Genomic DNA, 20628 nt, shown 5'->3' with positions numbered 1-20628 from the left:
TTGTCTTCAGTGCTTTCCAAGTATTTTAAAGTGTCAAAGTACATATTTCATATTTCATTATCACTCAGCAGCATGAGAATAATAGCTTTAGTATAGCATACATAGCTGAAACTCAGACATTCATTTCTGTCCTTAATTTCAACATTTAACTCCCATCTGTTCTTCTCCCTTTTTTCTTTCATTTTTCTGTTTCTGTTTTTCCTCATGCTCTGACATTAAAGTGGTTGCACTGAAAAGACTGCCCTTTTTGAGGAACAGACCGAAGGATAAAGACAAAATGAAGGCCTGCTACCGTCGTTCCATGTGTAAGACTTTATGACAGTTCAGCTTCTTTCAAATGACTACACTGGCTTCCATTACTAATTTTTCACTAACCTTTCTCTGGACTGTGCCAATTTTCTTATTTTGCAAAGTGCAGTCTTCCTTTAATTCAAGGAGCTGGAAAAAAATTTTTTTTCAAAACTGGCACTGAATTCGCATTATATGTATGTTCATTGATACATATACATGCACATATGTTTAGTCATACATGTAATATAAATTTCCAGTGCCTTCTAAAAGTTGGCAGAAAAAAGAAACTTTTTTCATGCCATAGAGATTTTTTCCCCCAAGGAAATTTACTTAAAATATAACAAAACCTTTAGCATTAGGAATTTATTTTCTTAATGAACTAAATTAAACAAATAAATAAATAAAATGGCCTATAACCCTTGAAAACGTTTGTCATTCTTTATATATTAATACTCTGTTTTTTTTTAAGTGGTATGGGTAATTACATAATCAAATTAAATGTCACTTTGGATATCATCTCTTTCAGGTTTTTATTGAATGGTATACTTACTTGATTCATAAAATGAATTCTTCAGTAACCTGCTCTGACCAAGGACTCTTTGTCATTTTCAATAATGATGCTGTATAAGAACTGCTCTCCATCTTACCTTTATTCATTCCATTTCTGTCATCACCAAATCCCATTATGAAGGCTTCTAATTATATTGCACATCACTGCGCAAAAGCATGGCAGTTGTACAGAGTAAAATTCCTTTTCCTATCTTTAAAGGGGGTGGAGGTGGGATAAAAATATTTACTGAAATTTATCAGCCTTTGGCCTACTCATTTCATTCAGCTGAATGCATGTCATAATTCAAATGACCTTGTGGTTATAGTCTTTGATGTTCACTTGCATTAATCCATAGACAAAAACCAGATCATTTATAATACAAGATAGAAATAAGAGCAGATACATTAACCATGCTGATTCATTTGCTTTCATTTGCATCCCAGCCATGAATGACCTGGTGCAGTCCATGGTCCTAGCAGGAGGACAGTGGACAGGTAGTACTGAGAATTTGGAGGTTCCTGATGATATTTCAACTGGTAAAAGGAGAAAAGAATTGGGAGCTATGGCCTTCTCTACTACAGCCATCAACTTTTCAACTGTCAACTCTTCTGCAGGCTTCAGATCCAAGCAGTTGGTTAATAATAAAGGTATAGGCCGTCTGCTCTTTGCACTGTGGTGTAACTGTTGGCAACAAGAATTTTAATTTGACTTTTCCATGTGTACTTTTTTGACAGCAACAACCTGAAATAATTTACCAAAACAGTCTGGATTCGATTTCAGAGAATTTTCAAATCATTTCAAAAATTTAAAACATCATACAAATAATTAAAATCTTTCCTAGGCCTTTCATAATAAACAGCTAATTAACTAACAAGAAAAGGAAAAGTAAGCCGAGTAAAGAGTAAGAAAGGGAAAAAGTGATAATAGAAACTTAAAAAAAAAAAAAAAGTAAAAACACTACAACTTCAAACAAAACCACGTAGAACAACCCCGGCTCTTGCTTTGCTTTGCAGGGTCCTTGGGGAGATTGTTTCATTGCTTCTGGTGTTAAGCGAGTCAACTCTCATTCATCACAGCTATTCTGTTTCTTATTCTTAGTTCCAGTTTCTGGTTAAGTCTATGAAATATGTTAAATCAAGATGTGTTACATGTGATTGAAAGAGAGAATATCCATATCTGCATAAATGAAATTTTATAATGGTTTTTTTGTTTAAAAATATTTTTATATCCATTTTGCTATTTTATGTAGATACTACATCCTTTGAAGACATAAGTCCACAAGGTATTAGTGATGATTCTAGTACGGGATCAAGAGTTCATGGTAAGATATGAACTTTATTTAGAGAGTACATATTCCATACAGAATGGGAATGCTGAGGTTCTGGCACTGATTTGGCGAATGCGGCATTGCCAGCAAGCATGTTTTCTCTAACCTGCATCTCATAGCTACTTCTGCCATTTCTTCAAACCTAATATTCCTTTTAGCCCCTTTTGAGATTATTGCTTCATCTAAGTAGTGTCTCTCTCAGTCAAGGTCATTTATAAATTATACCTGCACAGTGCTTACAGGTAATTTTGTTGCTGTTTTGGTATAAGGTTAAAGTTATGAGAAACACACTTTACCATTAGTTTAAAAAATGTTTAGTTAGATAAAGGATGAACTCTAAGAAACCACATGTTCTGCAGTGGTGAGCATTTCAGATTTTTAAGTTTCTGGAGAGATCTGCAAAACCATATCTTGCCAAAATAAATTATTAATATATAAATGGATAACATATTGAGGGAATTTCATCTATAAGCAGGATTTTAAGAAACAGGGTAGGGTTGTGTTAACTGTGCAGTTGTTTCCCTTGTTATGGATAGGAATGCAGGACATTAACTGTGCAGATGCTCATATTTCTCCTGTTTGTGGCATCTCTGCAGTGTGCAGGGTTCCATGTCTGATCTGTTGTAAGTGACCTAATCACTAGCACTTTTCTTCTTTTGGCATGTCATTCTACTCAACCAAAACAGTTCTGGTATCCATCTAGAAATTACTTCCAAATCTAAATATGCACTTTATTTTCTTTTCTTTGGATCTCAACTAGTGTTTCAGAAGTTTCTTATTCTAAAGTGTCTAACTGAAGTATCTGGAAATGCTTTTGCTCTCTAATCTGTAAGATTCAACTCTGGGCATGCTCAGCCTGTGAAAGTATGCATGATTGCTTCCTCAAAGCATTCTGTGATCAGAATGTAAAAGTTCAATGTCATTAGCTAGAAGTTTTATTACACTGTCTCCTGATTTTTTCATTTAGCTTCAAGACCAGCCAGCCTTGATAGTGGCAGAACATCCACTAGCAATAGTAATAATAATGCTTCACTCCATGAAGTCAAAGGTATGCTGTAGGTAAATTTATTAATATTGTCCATCCATTTCCAGATTTTATAATTAGAAGATTGATGACGTTTCTGGGGTAAAGTATGAAATCCAAATCATCTGTGTTTAGAACATAGTTCCTTGGAACATTTTATACTTCATACATTGTCATACAGTATATACAATGTATATAAATGTAAAAACAGGAGCAGTTACTTTGGTTGCCATTTTTCATCTTCATAGGTAAAATATTTTTATGTAATTTTTAACTTCAAAAATATCTGTAGGTCCTTATTTTTCTTATGTTTTTGTCTCCGTCATGAAAATGGTTGTCCTTAATTTTCTCATGAGGCATGTACATTGAACTCCCATTACAGAAGTGTTTTAGAAATACTTTTAGCTTAACTTATTCATAAAATAAGGGGAAATAATTTTTTTAATTCAAAAAGACAGTTGTGTTTGTGTATAACAGACAAATGGATGCACATAACTTATATAAAAATCATTTCAAGATTTTCTCATAATTTAATATGCATTCTAAGGTAAGGTTTTTACATAAATGTCTAGAGGCCTTGACTAGTACTTTTTCCCTTAAAGGTGTACCGCCTACTCGGATTCTGGAGTTGTTTAATAGATTATAAAATTTGGCTAAAGTACTTATTCCCTATAGTCCAGAATTGTCAGATTATAAGGAATGCATGTGTTCTGTTCCTTTTTGTATTATAAAATCATTTTGTCTCAGTTGTAATTTTATCATTAATGCTATAACTCTGTTGCAGTGGGCTGAAATATCTGATCTCAAGAAAGAATTTTTTTTAACTTATATAATTATGTTCTTATGCTCAGTAGAAAAATTTAGTCTGAAAATATGAAATAATTTCTTTTCTGATTTGAAAACTTAAGAAAATCTTTCTTTTGTAAAATATTATATAACTTGAGCCAAGTTCTTTAATGACCCACTTTACTCTGTATGATTAGGGAACCATGGAAAGTTGTATTTTCCATCTTGATACTGTATGTATATGTATACAGTTTGCTATCAGTTAGAATCCACATAAGGAATAGCATTAAACATAGGGAGCTTTTTTCCAGAACTAGTAATTTGCATTCTGTACAGTTGCTCAACCTCAATTGAATCTTTTAAGACTATATAGCCACATACCAACAGTGGAAAGCAGGAACAATCAGATGATTCAGACATTAAAGAATAAAATACAAAACATATTTTATTTTATATTTTTACTAGAACTTGCTAAATAACTATATCATATCTCCATTGAATTTCCTTTATGTGCCTGCTATTTAAATTTGAAAAAAAAATTATTTAAGATTATTCATTCAGGATGAATAGAGAAACCTTCAAGTACGGAATGAAGATTTCATAGACAAAGAATTAGAATTTTTAACTTCTGAGTTTGTATTCTGGTTTTAACATTCTGAAATTATTTTAAATTTGTATAATCATCTTTTGTTCTAAATATTGAGGTGTTTTACAGTTACTTGAACCTGAGTTTTTAAAAATGTATTATTTACTTATTTTTTTATTCACTCATTCAGCAAATGTATTGAGTGGCCTGCTTTGTAGTTTGGCTCTGAGTGTAGTGGTGGAAGCAAATTATTTGCCTTTGTAGAACTTAAAATATTTGTCAAAATGAGATTAGAGTATACTGTTAGACTGATGAAAGATGAACACAGTTTACTATGCATTTCTAAATAAAGCTTGAAAGTCAGTTTAGCTATTCATCAGAATCCAGTCAACAAATATTATTACTTACATAGTTTTAATCTCATTTCTGTTACCGAACCCTTAACACACCATTTACTCCAAAAGCAGGTGCAGTTAATATCCAAAGCAGGCCACAGAGCCACAGCAGTGGAGAGTTTAGCCTGCTTCATGATCATGAGGCTTGGTCCAGCAGTGGTAGCAGTCCAATCCAGTACTTGAAGAGACAGACCAGATCAAGTCCAATGCTCCAGCACAAAATGCCTGAATTATTAGAGAGTCGAGCACATCACAAGATCAAAACTGGTTCCCCTGGAAGTGAAGTTGTTACTCTACAACAGTTTTTGGAAGAAAGCAACAAGCTTACCTCAATACAGGTTAGTTTTATCTAGTATTAGGATGTGAATTTAGATCGACACTGCAAGTTAAGTTTCTGTGACTGAACTATAGAGCTTCTTTTTAAGTTAAGGGGTGCTTAGCAATTTTATATCATACAGTCTAATATATCAGGAAAGTAAAGGCTTGGCTGCATTCACTAATCTGTTGTGATATCTTTTTTAACAGATAAAATCCTCAAGTCAAGAGAATCTTTTAGATGAAGTAATGAAAAGTTTGTCTGTATCTTCTGACTTTTTGGGAAAAAACAAACCAGTTAGCTGTGGTCTGGCCAGGTCAGTAAGTGGAAAAGCCCCAGGAGACTTCCATGATAGACGGACAAGTAAACCTGAACAATTTGTGAGACCCAGTCCTCGCAAGACTGAAGATGCTTACTTCATTAGCTCTCCAGGAAAACCTACACTAGGCACTCAAGGAAAGATAAAATTAGTAAAAGAAACTTCTCTGTCACGACAATCAAAAGATAGTAATCCTTATGCCACTTTACCTCGTGCAAGCAGTGTGATCTCTACTGCCGAAGGAACTACTCGAAGGACAAGCATCCATGATTTTTTGACCAAGGACAGTAGACTACCTATATCAGTTGATTCACCACCAGCTACTGCTGATAGCAGCATCACTGCGGCATCTAGTGAGTACCTTTTACACCAGTGGTCCTCTCATACACTTCACAGTCCAGCCCATGCTGTAGGTTCTCATGCACAAAATGATTCAGCTACGGATAAGCCCAAGTCTCTATATACCCAGACTAGAAACTCAAGAACAGAGAAGTCACATTTTCTAAACCAAACTTTTGCCATTGTTAATACATCTAATGCGTTTGGAATATCAGCTGAAGGTAGTGTAGAGTCATTTACTGTGGCTCATCCATCTCAGCCATTTTTATCCCTGAATACAGAACTAGTTAGTAACATAAGTGGGTTACCTCCCAGGCCAATCACCAGAGTAACTGACCAGGCTTCTGCCTCTTTGGATAGAGCTGCAAAGAAAGATAACGAACAGTTTTCTGATTATCAGAACCCTAGTAACAGTAACCCACAGACTTCTACAGATAGTCATAATCTTATCACTCCTGCATGCTTCTATCCTGATGACACAGAAGCTACATTGTTGGTTTCTGAGGATAATCAGACTGTTTGGTATGAATATGGTTGTGTTTGATCAAAACTGCACAATATCATGCTGATGTTACTTGATATGCACTGTGCTTCTCTAATCTGATTTGAAGAGCTGCTGTTGAAAAGTATAATTTGGCTAGGCTTATATTTTTATTTTAAATTGTGGCATAGTATTCACTTGTACATGATGGCATGTGTATAAATATGAATGTGTAACCACACCAAAGCCTGCATGAAGTATTAATTGCATTGTACATTTTCTGCATGACTTTGAAAACCTTAACAATACATGCTCCTCTTTCACATTTCTTGTCACCTGATACGAGATTGTTACTTTGATACCTGGAAGCATATTAAAATAGTTGCATGCTATAATTACCAAGAAGTCATTTCCAAGTCATGTTTACTTTCTTGCTCCCAAAAAAGAATGCTCATTTTCTCCCTTCCTCCTTTTTTGCTCCCCTTCCCTCCCTCTCTTCCTCCTTCACTCTTCACTCCTTTCTTCCCCCCAGAATGTGTACTTCCTGTTGCACATGTACAGTGTTAAGGAAACTGTGTAAAAAGATGTCATTTTCTTTTGCCATTTAACTGTCTTCTGTCCTGCTGTTTTATTTTTGAGGAAATAGTCATAACTCCATTAACACTTTCTGTAGCAAATATTAACTACTGCCCGTATTTATAAAATTGTTCAGATTTAAAACCTTGGTGATACTCATAAATTTAGTGTAATTCTTTAAAAACCCCATCAGATTTACATGTTACTTATACAGTGACTAGGAGCATTTGTATTGATTCTGTTTCTTCATTTTCTTCATCTGATACATGTAAGAACTCAAGGACCATCTTTCCTTCAAGATGACTTTTTTACTTGGAATCAGTTAATACATTAGATTTGCCAGTTCTTTTTTTTATATAGAGTTAAAGAGAAATAAATCAAATCATACTCAATGTGTTGGAAGTTTGCATTTTTACTTCTTTTCAAAAAAGGTAGTAAGTTTACAATGTAGTGAAGATTGTTGCTTCTGTAATCTATTTATTAAATTATATGTGTCTGTCCTTAAAACAGCTTTTTAAATGAGTACATTGTGCTAAAATAGCATTAGAATTTAGATAAATAGGTGTGTTTTTAGTGGAACAAATTTTAGAATTACAAACAGAAAATTTTAGCTAAAAAAATAATTATATAAGATAAAATATTTTCTAAGTCTGACTCTAGTGTCATCAACTTTAAAAATTATCCTGCTGTGGTCATAGCACTTTTACAGAAGAATCAGCTAAACTTGAATCTCTGACTCCCAGAATTAAAACAAAACAAAGCCATAACCCTGATTCACTTACTTCTGGAGGAGTAGATCTTAGCTCTGTCTCTGGAATGTTTTTGTCATTTTGATTCAGCCTAAATATTACTGCTAATAACTCAGCCTGCCATCTGGAAAAGAATGCTTTGAAATGTAACTTTCTAAATGGGGAGGAAATCACTATTCTATACATGTTGTTGCATTAAATTATTACTGTTATTAATTGAGCCAAAGGAAACAGACTCCACAGAGAATCTTTGCTTAACGAAATTTCTATCCTTTAAATTAAGCCATTCTCTGGGACTTACAGAAGATCATTGTGGAGTCTAGGCCCTCTCCATTTTTATCTTTGATTATGCTGCTTTTTTCACAGCCAGCTATTACTAAAAATGATTCTATGCAGGTAATCACATAAGCACAATCAGAAATTTTTCATATTTTTTAGTACCACCTAATATATTTTTTCCATGAATACATCTATCTGTTTTATTGTCAGTTGTTTTGCTGTCAGTCCTAACATTAAAAATGTTTTTGGCATCTCTTCTTTTTTTTAAAAACCTAGTAATAAAACTTAATGGTAAATATAACTGAAATTATATAGGGGCCACATATGATTAAAATGTAATAATTCGTGTTACTTTTTTACCACTTTGAGTCAAGAGGTATTTCATAGCCATTTCAACTCTTTAAATATTAATGATCTGGCCATACACTTTAAAATATTAAATTTATTTATGCAAAATATAGAGAAATCATGTGCCATTATATTAAAACTGTCTGGTTATTTTACAAAATTAGACTTTCAGGAAAGCAGTATTTCTAATACAAATGACTACAGTTTATCGTATAACCTGTTTTCAAAAGGAACATATACACTGTGCATGTAAGACAGATCCATACCATATCCGTGTGTCTTGGGGATTGTCTGTGAGAATACAGGCTAGACTTCCTCCAGAGACTATCACCAGCTATGGAGTCATAAAATTTTCTCAAAATACCAGTTTCTTCCTTACGTTTCTTCATAGCCCTTGGAACCAAATTTTTAGCATGGGAGAACCTTAGAAATCACATACAGCCAGTGTTTTCCAAACTTTAAAAAATCAACATACTGCTTGCTGTAAGTCTTAAAAAGATGCACTAGTATTTTAACTTATTATTGTTTTTAAAGATAAGATTAACCAATTCTGACTCAATTGAGCAGCTGCACTTTTTTCCTCTAAGACATCTCCATAAATATCCTACGATTTCATAAAGGAATATTTGGAAAACTTTGGAGATTCAGTACCCTGATTTTAGATGAAACTGAGTAGCATTCAGATTTCTGCCCTGGGTTTGTAGAACTCATACCCTTATTATTTGTGTGACATCAAAAACACATCGTTAGGCATTGGGTCCCCTGTGACCAAAGCAGTTTCAGCTGTTAACAGTGAAAGTAGGCATATTCAAAATTTATCTCAGTAAATGAAACAAATACTTCATTGTGGATGTTTCTGTGGCTGCATGCAAGGTTATTTTTTCTTTAAAACTATTTGTGACCATTTAGTAAACAAATATAGTAAGTAAACCTACCTGACACTACTAAAAGGACATATTATTTCTGGCTTTTAAAATGCAATAATCAGTCTTTAAGTAATAAGATGTCTGTTAGATTAATAAATTTCCCAGAGTTAGTTCCTTTCTCCTTCAACAAGAGCTCGTTAGTTTCGTAACTTCATGAATTGTATTATGTTTAACATTTGATTAAATAATATGAAATGCTTTTCTCCTGCAGATGTGGACAAAGTACAAGAAAGCAGAAATTCAAAAAGCAGGTCTAGGGAGCAGCAAAGCTCCTAATTCTATTACCCACTACATGACATGTGGGCCAAGTGGTGAGTTTCTTGCTTAAAATGTAAATGAGATTAGTCTCATTTATACAAACTAACCATGTTACTTATAAGAACAAGTGCACATTGCATTAACAGATATAAATATTGCTTGCTTATTTCATGATTTTCTGTCCTACTTACTAGTCAAGCAAGATTTATTGATTGCTGTAAGTTTTTGCCTGTCATTGCTGGAAACAAACCTTTAAATAGTTTTCTTTTTTTCTTAATTTAAATTTAATTTTACTCGTGAATAATGTTTTAGGAATTCCTTTTTTAATTTGAAGACCTTTTTTTTTTTTTTTTGGTAGGAATACAACTTTCCCACAGTGTTTTTGATAATTGAGAATAAACAATAAATTAAATACCTTTTGTATGAAGAGCCACTTGAAGAAAAATTGTCTCTGGCTTTCTGTCACTCTCCTTCCTGTAGAAGACATATCTGATGCATGTTGTTCTTATAGTGGCTACTCTGATTTTTATATCTCTCTCTTATCTTCAAGCTTTTCTTATATTTTCTTTCTTCTTTCTACCTTCCAACTAAATACAGAGAGAAAAGTGTCCTTCAGTTTCTCAGTGTGAAGCCTTTATTTCTGAAGTAACAAGACACCCAACTATAGGAATCATTTTAAAAATCTTTAAGGAGACTTTAAACAATCCTTCGTGACTAGAGCAGGCAAGAAATATAAAACCTTCATTCCTTCCTTGAATCAAGGAGCACTACTGGAGTCAACTGCCAAAATTTTTAGAAGGTTTTAGGACTTACTATACATTGTATTGATAAGATCTACTGAATAAAGGATGTTCTCTCACTAAGGACCAAGTGTTTTAAGGTTCCAAGAAGTACTCCAAGAACAATCTACTTCTTTCGTCATTTGTTTATGAATTTATCCATGTTTGCTTAATGCTTCTGCTAAGTATTAGCCAAAATCTAGCCATTTATATTTAGTTGTGTAAATCTAAATTAAATGCTGTAGTATGTTGTGGAATGTACTATATATCAAGATACAGAGAACATTGTTTTGGCATGTCAGAGCCTTACTTGGTTAGCAGACTGCATGTGTTGGTATCCTTTCTTTTTTTTTAACCAATTATTTTGATGCACTGCAAAAGAAATTCAGTTTATAAAGATAAATCTGAAAAATAGGAGCTATAAAAATTTACAGTAATATTAATCTTTCTGTATTACCCTTTAAGCAACACTAAGCATTCATACGTGGATCCAAGGTAATTAAAAAGTGTTTTTCTGAAACTTTTTTAGTAAGGTGGTTTTCCAGCAAATTGCATACCCAAGATAATGCTGTTGTGTTTTAAATTCATTTCCCTTCTTTAGTATTGGGTTATGTATGTGTGTTTGTTTTTTTAACATGAGAGCTGACTGTTGCTTAAGAAGTTTTCTTATGGCAAAAAAAAAAAAAAATGTAAATAATTTACTATGATCTACATTTTGCCAGGAACTCATTTATTTTTAAGGTTATCACATATTAATAAGAACTTTTCTGTTTTTGTCCTTTATAATAATACATTAAAGTTGGTAACTTGTTATTGGTACTTTTGAAATATTTGTATGCATTTGTTACCTTAAACATTTGAAAGAAGCACAAAAAAAGTAGATTTAGTTAACCCAGGGAAACATCCGTTCTTTTGTAGCTCCAATTTTATATCACAGTTTTATTTTCTTATGAAATCAAAAAAATGCATTGACACTTATTAATGCAAATTCATTATTTAACATAAATATCAGCATAATCTTAAAGGTCTGAAATGAGAAAGATAATGACTTTTTTATTTTAACAGTATACTTCTTAGGCTCTCATTACCAGCTCTAAAAATCTTTTTGGAATAATTCCATATTCATAGTGTGGTTTAGGAACTATGTGTTTCATCACTAACCTAGTAGCCATGAGAACTGTATGTGTCTCTCCCTCCCCAACCTTCCCTCCCCGTCTTTTTGGTAGGCCAGTTAGCAGTATTGTGTTCATAGTCTACTTTTAGAAAGACTTAACAAAAAGAAAGACAGCATGTATAGTTGACCAGAGATTAAAAAGGAATTTAGAGAACTTGGACTTACTTAATGCCACCATTAACTTGGGTTTTGCCACCAAATAATGCTGTAAAATTAAATCACTTTTAAACTCTTGGATGAAAGGTGCTATGTAAATGTAAATACAAAGGATTCTTACTAAAATACAACTATTGCACAACAGACTTATTTAAAACTTATTCTCTAGACTTTGAGACATCTCTCTCCATCATGACTCCCTAGATTCAAGAATCAAACTAATAATGGGCATCATGGCAGTCTAGAGATACTTGCATGTAAAAAATGTAAATTCATTCTTAGGTGGATAAATTGAAAGTAAATATAGAAGTTATGTTTTAGCTAAATACAGTAAGTGGGTAACTTAGATTTATATTAACTAGCATCTAATTTGCACAACTAGGACACATCCCAGGACAATTACTGAAAGTTGGAATTTAATGAGTAGGAAGTGGCCCAGTGAGGGTGAATCATACCACAGCTTGACCTCTCCAGAACACTAATGTCCTAAAATAGAGAATCTATTGACTTAAGCAGCACGTTATTGCTTCACATAGAACATGCTCAGGGGCAGCCTATATAGTACTGGGTCTGATGAGGCTGACCCTGAGAAAGTGCAGTTAGAGACAACCGAGGGGGACCACTTAAGACTGCAAAAGTAGTAATATTCTCAATTATATTCATTACCTTTTTCATACCATTTCAAGAAAGGACTAGATAATAACCTCATGAATATTTTACTTTCTCCAAAAGATTCAGAAGCAAATTTAGTAGGAGGTCACTCCTTTCCCTTAGATAAACTGCTTCTGCCAAACAAAGTAGTATGGGTACCTAGAAACTTACTGGGGCCACTTTCCTATATGGGGCCTGACATGCTTTTATCTGGCTATCTTCTAAATCAACAGCTAACCCCCCCTCCCAAGAAACTGAAGATTGAATATACAGGGTAATAAGCTTCCACAAAGAGTTCCAATAAAGTGCTTCAGATCTGGCCATGTGGAAAGGTTTGGTCCACGTTTTTAAACTGGTGGTTACCAAAGAGTTCATGTAACAGGTTTGTATGTAGCACCTTTCATGCAAGGCATGTTAAGAGCCTATTAAAAAATCACTGTGCATATTACACAATTGCAGCCACCTCACAAATGAAGTATTACAGCCTGCACTGTCTTAACAGTTTATGTCAGGAAGTGAAAAAGATGCTGTACCAAATCTGGAATTACAATGAGGAGTAATAATGTATGCTAAATGACTTTGTATTTTAAGTTACATTTATGAGGAAAGTGAGTTTTTGTGTTTTTCTTTTTTGCTACACTTCGTCCTGAGATGTATTTTTTCTTTAAGCCTTGAATGAGTAATACAAAAGGAGCCCATTTTGTGATATAAACCTTGATGTACATGTTGAGATATTTGGACAATGAAAATGCCTTAAAAGGAATGCTTATGGATAAAGTTGCACTTACAACACCCTTTAACAAAACCTGATTTTAAACTGTCTTTTTCTTTTCTACTAAGGGTTCTCTTTCAATGTTTGCCATTGTACTTATAATTGTTATTAAATACCAAATCAAATAATATAAAAGCTGTAACATTTCCTTTAAAAGTAATACTACTGAGGGATTTGGAGTTGAATGGCAATGATTATTACTTGGTAATACCCATTATCAGCCACAGGAAGCCAGTTTGTAACAAACCATCATTGGTTGGATTTGTGTTTTTAAAAACATTTCATTATTTTTCATTTTAGACTTTATTACTCCTTAAACAATTAAGTTGGTTTAATATTCACTTAAACTGATCTAAAAATAAAACAGAGGTGATTTTTATAACAAGTGGTTAATAATCATTTAAAAATTATAACATATAATTTAGCTAAGTATTATCTTTCTTTTCCCTTTGCCCTGGAAAACCTTCTTTCAGATATAACCCATAATCTTGTTTAGATGATTCTAAATCTTTTAGGGATGAGTATTGGAGGTTTGGGAAAAGAATGGAATCTTACCAGTTCTGTCAATCCTCACATAGGTTTAAATACAGTAATATATTGCACAAAGCAGTGTCTTTCATTTTCATTTATTGACTTTGGGGAGGCAGAATGTTAGAGAGGCAATCAGTTGTGTATTCTGGGGCAGGTTAGTCTTTCTGAGCCTGTTTTCACTGTAAGATGGGAAGGGCACTATCTACTGTCCTGTCTTTGGTTTCTATTCATTAAACCTTTATTTTATGTGCAAAGCAGTCTAAAATTTCCTCTTAGAGATGTAGTAAACAGCAGGTAAAAGGTAACATGGCGCCTTAGAATAAAGTATCATTTATGGAAATATTTACTACTTCCACATCTCTTAAAGTCACTTTTTTTTTTTTTTTAAAGATTTTATTGACAGAGAGAGACACAGCGAGAGCGCGAACACAAGCAGGGGGAGTGGGAGAGGGAAAAGCAGGCTTCCCTCTGAGCAGGGAGCCCGATGCGATGCCAAGCTCCATCCCAGGACTCTGGGACCATACCTGAGCTGAAGGCAGATGCTTAACTAAGCCACCCAGGTGCCCTTAAAGTCACTCTTTATAGAAATTCTGCCATGAGTAGACTTGTAGTTTCTAATCCTATATACCAAGAAATGACATTTTTACTTATTTTGCCTCTTAGCAACAAACTGGTTAACTATCACTACCAGGTGGAAGTTACTTTTGAGTGGCCAAACTTAGTAAACTATGGGTACCTCATGACTATCCCATCTGATTGTACCAGAGGCAAATATGAGAGTTTTCATGACGAGAACTCTAGACTACTTCTGTAATATAGTCCACTTCAGACCTTCAACTAATGAAGGTTTTAATTTAAGCAAAAAAGTGTTTCTCACTCCACAATTTTGAACTAGCTTATATAGAACTGACAATACATAATCATGAGTTCTTACACTGTTTCAGATGCCCTAACTGAAGGGGGATGAGTAAAATTTAATGTAACATACAGGACACACAAAAATTTTCCAAGTATGTTCACATTTCTAACCTCTCAGAAAGATTAAACAAATCTTTCCCTAATCCTCATTCCCCAAAGATAATCACTATCAACAATTTAATATATTTCTATATTCCTTTTAATTTTTTCTCTATATGTACAATATATGTATAATTTTATATATGCTGGTTTTTTTCAAGTTGTGTTTTTCAAGTAAACACCCTAAAGAAGATGTAAGATAGTTAATCTTAACTAGCCTTAGTTTTATTGTTAATATACTCTCAATTGTTGAAGGCATTCCTGTAATGAGTAGTGCTCCTGGGGGATGGGAGGTGGACCCTCTGAACTGACTAAAACTACCTCAATATATCTTTTTTAAAAGCAGCTCCTTTTTATAGGGCACCTGGCCAGCTCAGTCAGTAGTAGCACATGTGACCCTGGATCTCAAGGTTGTAAATTTGAACCCTACCTTGGGTGTAGAGATTACTTAAACAACAACAACAAAAAAACGCAGCTCCTTTTAGACGAAACGTTCCTCCCTAAAATGATTTCATCACCAAATCAAGGTGCTAAATACTCTTACCAATTTTAATGCTTTTTATAAATTACAAGTAAGAAAAACAGCTTTCAGAAATAGATGTATTCTAAGTATCAGCCCAATTAGTTGTTTTTATCAAAATTTAGTATTATGGGATCATGTCCTGTCTTCTTCACAAATGTGATTAAGTCTTCAGGGCTCAATCCCATGGTTGCAGCATTGGTCATTGGATGAAAGTACACCTTTTCATGTCCACCTTCCAAAAAAGCTGAATCCAGAACAAATTTCACATCTCCGTCATCACAGAAGAGTGCCAAAGGTGTCGCACAGCCTTGGCCAACTTTTAGTTTTTCTAGCATGGCTGTTTCATCAGCAAACCGAAGATTTCCACTCCCAACACCTAATTGCTTGGCAAGATCACTTAAATTAATTTGTCTATCATGAAGAACTGTCACCAGCCAATAGCCTTTTTTCTTCTTGTCTTTAAGAAATAAGTTCTTACTGTGTGCTCCTTTCAAATGCTGGACATGAGGCATCATTTCTTCAACTGTAAACACCTGTAAAAAAATCAAATGAAAACTTCAAAAATATGCAGGTACACATACTCTGCTTGCTGGGTGAAAACAGCAAGGTTAGGGAGCACCCAATGCCATGGATGCCACTGGTAGCGACCCATTCCCAGCCCATTATGAAATAACACACCTTGCCATTTCAATCCCTCATCTGGAGACCTCTTAGGCCAGTTATCTTTTACAATGTGCTGGCCAAGCACTCCTACTCTTAAAGTGTTTTTGTTTTGTTTTCATTAAACTTTTGGTACTGAGAATCTATAGCAGCCCAGATTCCTATTCCTTAGCACTCCACTACATCCAAACCACGTAACAACCTCCACTTTACAGATATAACCACAATGAGGGTGGGATCACGGGCAGGGAATCAGACCTGGACTAGTAACATCAGAAGAGTGGCAATATGCACAGGTAAGGAAGGGGGAGAGTAAGAACTGTATAGGAGGGAAGAAGGTCAGAGAAAATGATATCGTTTTGATGTTAAATTCGTAAAGTTGAAGATTTTTAACGTATTTGCCTACCCTTTGAAGATCATCATATATAACTACGATCATTAGCTGTTACCCTCAAGCTATGTCCCTATGCTCCTGCACCATTCAAGTTACACTGGCTCCGTGAAATGTCTGCAAATCCTCACGTCAAAAGACGAAATCATGTTCATTCCAAACTTTTCTAAGGTTGGTGTCTGTTATATGCACGATGTCTGGATACATCGATGACGCTACAGAGACGGGTTACTGCCTGATATCTACACCATAAAAGCACATGGACCCAACTTTACACACCAGTTTAACATGCAGAAGTTCTCAAAATGAAATGTGACCAAATAGCTCCAAGAGGAAAACGTTAAGTTTTCTCATAGTAACAACACAGTCCCGAAAGGCCTTTGATACTCCTACCGGGTCCCTTTTGCGCTCTGGATCCCGGGAAACGTCCTAGAACGGACATTTCCGCGGCACCTTACCGCTGGGGCCTCTGGTCTTCACCTCCCCGCCCGAGAGCCGCCGCAGCGGAACCCACCCCTCGGGCAGGGCTGTCCCCGCAGAAGCGCCTTACCTCCGGGTGCTCCACAACCTCCGTATGGATGGCCAGGGCGCCGAGCCGCTGCTCCAGCTCTGCCCGCAATTCCTTAACCGCCATGCTGCCGTCGTGGCCAGGAAGAGACTGGGCGGAGAAGTGGTGAAATGGGCGTGGCCTCCCGAGCGGCTGGCCGAATGGAGGCTAGGGCGGAAGTACCAGGAGCGAACAGGGGGCCCCGGAAGTGCAGTGCGGCTCCTTCCGGAGGCGGGCCCAAGCAGTCGGCGCGCGCTCTTCCCTCCCTCTTCCCTGACCACCGTCGCCTCTGCGGATGTGGTCTGCGGGGATTCCCTGGCGGCAAGAGCGTGAGGCTTTCTCTATCCCGAGTTCCAAAGGAGGAAGGCTTGTACCTTCCCTAGTCCCGCTTCAGGTTCTCTAGGCTCAGCATAATTTCCATTTAAACAGAATCAGGGCCACCTAAGTTAAGCGTAGGGAGTGTTGGAGAAGGTTGTGTAGAGGATGTGACCACGGGTAATCCCCAGGCAGAGAAGCTCCCTTACCCTTTCCCCTGTCCTTGAAATGTATCTTCTGACCCTGTTCCTGTACCGGCAGCCACTTGAAGGACATGGCCTTGACAGCGTAATGTGATACTGCAACCATCAGGACAGTTTTGTAGCCGAAATTCCCGTAAGGCCTCTGCATATTCTGGCAGGTGGGTGCAGAGATCGTTGTCTTGTGGCTGCCCAAGACAAGCCTCCTGTTGAGTTCCGTTGCTTATTAAACTTGCCACTAGTCATTATAGAGTGGTCTGCCTTTTCTTCCAGACTCTTCTTGCCTTTACAAGGGGGGCAGTTTCAGATTTTACCGGAGGAACTTAAGAGGTTTTCGAATCAATAGGGAGAGAGGAGGGTGCCAAAATGCCTATTCTTTTACGACTTTTCAACTTTTTTTTTCTTTTAAGAATTTACTCATTTATTTGAGAGCGGGAGAACACGAGCAGAGAGAGCAGGAGAGGGAGAAGCAGGCTTCCCAGCGAGCTGGAAGCCGGATGCGGGGCTTGATCCCAGGACCCTGGGATTATGACCTGAGCGGAAGGCAGATGCTTAACGACTGAGCCACCCAGGCGCCCCACGACTTTTCAACTTTTAATTTATAAATTACAATTTCACATTTGACCTTTCCTGAAAGTTACCTTTTGTTATTATTCGTGTACAAATAATTGGCGGTGGCAACCACAACTTGCCTTTTTTGGAGGCAGTTTGCCTACCTCGGGGTGGGGTTTTCCATTATCCTGTGAAACCCTCAGTCACCACTTTTTTTCACTAGGTTTCTTTCTAAAAATGAAATTAGAAAGCATTAGAATAGGAAAGAGCACCCATTTGAAGATATGGCATATCCCAAATAATTGTTTTTAAATATTGAAGGTGTTCAAGTAAACCCAAATCCAATCATGTCGAATTGAGAGTAAACGGGAAAGAAGAATTGGAATCTGATTGTAACCAAGAAAGGTAAGTATGTCCAAAAGTAGGAAACATGGACTGCCATCTGTAAGTTATTCAAGCCATGAACTCTTGCATTCGACACACCACACACACACACACACACACACCCCTATAGCTAATCCATCACAGTTCAGTTTCTCAAATCCTTCCACTTCTCACCACCTCCATCACCTCAGCCCAAACTACAACCATTTCCCTACTTGGCTAACACTAATGTTCTCTTAATTTTAGTCCACCTGTGGTGGGGTGACCAAGTGTCCTGCTCCAAGCAAGTCTTACAACCAAAGATATTTATTACAAAATGGAACTAAATCTGTCTATGGTAAAAGCACTTAATATTGCTGTTTAAAAACTACCCTAACCTAGATTTAATGCACTATTTATCAAGCATTTTTGTCAACCTTGTATTAAATAGAAAAGAAATGCTATCTATCCTTGGTGTAGTCCTTTGTCTTCAAGGCAAATACAATCTCAAATTTATACTGCAAACAACATGAAACGGATTAAATTCAAAATGATTAGCATGAGCTTGAGGAACTAGATATTTAGCCATAGAACTTGAATTAAAAAAATATATATATATATAGAAATCTCAATTCTAGGAGAGAGGTAGCATCTGATAAATATAGTTTATTGAATTGTTTTACAAACAGGACAAGATGTAATAAGTTTTGTGGCATTTATATAAGAACGTACTGAGGGAAAGACATTATTTTTAGGAAGAGTATGGATATTTGACAGAAAAGGACAGATTCTGGAAAAAAGGGGAGCTGGAGAATGGAGTTACGCCAGGATCCATGAAACTAGGGACACTCATCTAAGTTTGCTCAAAGTAAAAGAAACAGTTACAACTGTAGCCTACATAGCAAAGGAAATAAAAAGGCCAAGATATTTATCAACATCATGGGGATTGGGCATCGTGGCATTTATTAGATGAAGAATGTTAGAAATCCACATTACCAAGTGAAACAAAGGGAAATTCCAGAACAGGTAAATTGAAAGCTACCGTAGGAAACTGTAAATATCCCAAACAAGTGGGATATAGGGAAATAAGGAAAAGTGCTTGCTGCAGTCTATGGCTCTTCAACTTATCTTTTGGAACATCTCTATGTGCCAAGCTTTCTGCCCTCAAAGACTTTAAAATCTAGCAGAGGGGACTGAAGCATTCACAGAAGATAAGTCCAAGAAAATGTGACTAGTGCCACAATAGTGGCATGATGCAGATGCTTTAGGAGCTCAGAGGAAGGGTGCTAAGACTGGGTTGGTGCACCAGGGAAAGCATTAAGGGAAGGTGGCACCAGTTTGAAGATAAGTAGGACTCTTCCAGGAACAAAAAAAAAAAAAAAAAGGACTCCAGCTGAGGAAACCCTAGGAGTTGACGGATGGGGGATAGAGGTGAAAAAGCATGGTATGTCTTGGAGCGTATGATTTGGTGTGACAGTAGAGCAGAATGAGAGGCCCATCAGCAGAAGACAAGGCTAGAAGTAGGCACAAAGAATTGTACCTGCTGCACTAAGGAACGGGGAATGTCCCACCATCAAGGACCATGTTAAATAAATTAGGTGGCAACTTCCTAGGGAATTCTGTATTCTCAATCATGCTCTCAATATTTGAAAATCCAGGGAAGCACAGTTCAGTAAATGGAGAAAATGAATTATAGGAGAGGATAGACAACACAGCCCCAATTTTGCTTCAAAATATACATAGCTGTATAACAGCATAACTTAAAACAAGCCAAAAAACCCACCTAATTAGTATTAGCATCTTTCCCTAATCCTGCTCCACAAAAATTGGCTTCTAAAGGCCTGTGGAAGAGGATTCTTCCCAGGTCAGTAGGAGATGGAGGTTGGTTCCTAGAATAAGAAAGGAGAAAGCAGCTGGATCTATGAGGAAATTGAAGTTTCCTCAGAGTCAGAAAAGCAGGTGAAGACTGGAGTGGGAAGGACGGGAGGGTAGAGAAGAGTCCCTTTCTTGGCACTGTGTCCAGCCAGTGGGTAGCAAGATGGGAACCTCCTGTCAGTGGCAGGCAGTCTCCCTGGGGCAGCATTGCCTGAGCAGATGAGACACAAGTATATCTGAACATCACTGCTCAATGAAGAGCCATGATAAGACAATAACCCCACAGTCCAGTTCCCTGGCTCCTCCCAAGTGTCAGTTTCTTGGATGATTCTGTGGAGAAGGGAGGAAATCTTAGCAATAGCCTCAGGTTAACATTCCTTGCAGCTCCAACATGTGGGGACATGGGCCATATTATATTCAACTCAAAATATGATTGAAGATCAGCTATGGACTAAAGGGAAAGTGGTGAGCAAAACCAAGCAGAGACCCTGCCCTTGTGAAGCAAATAGTATATTGCAGGAGACAGATATTAATTAGTCAAATAATCACAGAAAAAATTGTTAAATTGTGTG

The 20628-nt window shown here is 36.3% G+C and overlaps 2 protein-coding genes and 1 long non-coding RNA gene across 5 annotated transcripts in view; 2 read left to right on the top strand and 1 right to left on the bottom strand.

Annotated features, from left to right (window-relative positions):
- CCDC88A (coiled-coil domain containing 88A) overlaps positions 1-7374 on the top strand; it is a 119506-nt gene extending 112132 nt beyond the window's left edge. For 2 of the 3 annotated variants that reach the window (XM_080813294.1, XM_080813293.1), the window contains exons 26-31: positions 222-305; positions 1285-1488; positions 2091-2162; positions 3136-3216; positions 5029-5297; positions 5485-7374. In XM_080813294.1, the coding sequence (XP_080669420.1) occupies positions 222-305; positions 1285-1488; positions 2091-2162; positions 3136-3216; positions 5029-5297; positions 5485-6477 (1703 nt within the window). In that variant the 3' untranslated portion in view covers positions 6478-7374. The remainder of the gene's footprint in view (positions 1-221; positions 306-1284; positions 1489-2090; positions 2163-3135; positions 3217-5028; positions 5298-5484) is intronic. The other variant, XM_080813295.1, reaches the window with a different exon arrangement.
- Positions 7375-14004: 6630 nt separating this feature from the next.
- LOC308348883 (prolyl-tRNA synthetase associated domain-containing protein 1) lies at positions 14005-16871 on the bottom strand. The gene is made up of 2 exons (XM_080813296.1): positions 16755-16871; positions 14005-15686 (listed from the first exon to the last, which is right to left on the bottom strand). The coding sequence occupies exons 1-2, from the start codon at positions 16836-16838 to the stop codon at positions 15252-15254; spliced, it is 519 nt and encodes a 172-aa protein (XP_080669422.1). The 5' UTR covers positions 16839-16871; the 3' UTR covers positions 14005-15251.
- A 114-nt stretch (positions 16872-16985) lies between these two features.
- LOC308349278 lies at positions 16986-18648 on the top strand. Its single transcript, XR_013967433.1, has 4 exons — positions 16986-17145; positions 17328-17427; positions 18140-18223; positions 18449-18648. It is a non-coding gene; the product is annotated as an uncharacterized lncRNA (long non-coding RNA).
- Positions 18649-20628: the final 1980 nt, after the last annotated feature.

The sequence above is a fragment of the Martes martes genome, assembly GCF_963455335.1.
Source record: "Martes martes genome assembly, chromosome: 9".
Classification (NCBI taxonomy): domain Eukaryota; kingdom Metazoa; phylum Chordata; class Mammalia; order Carnivora; family Mustelidae; genus Martes; species Martes martes.
The sequence above is the reverse complement of the archived record's forward strand: the minus strand, read 5'-3'. Positions and strand labels throughout refer to the sequence as shown.

Coding starts and splice junctions, on each gene's coding strand:
- LOC308348883 (XM_080813296.1), bottom strand. CDS start 16,838: ATGGCGGTTAAGGAATTGCGGGCAGAGCTGGAGCAGCGGCTCGGCGCC. Junction 15,687..16,754: donor AGGTTGTGGAGCACCCGGAG/GTAAGGCGCTTC, acceptor ATTTTTTTACAG/GTGTTTACAGTTGAAGAAAT.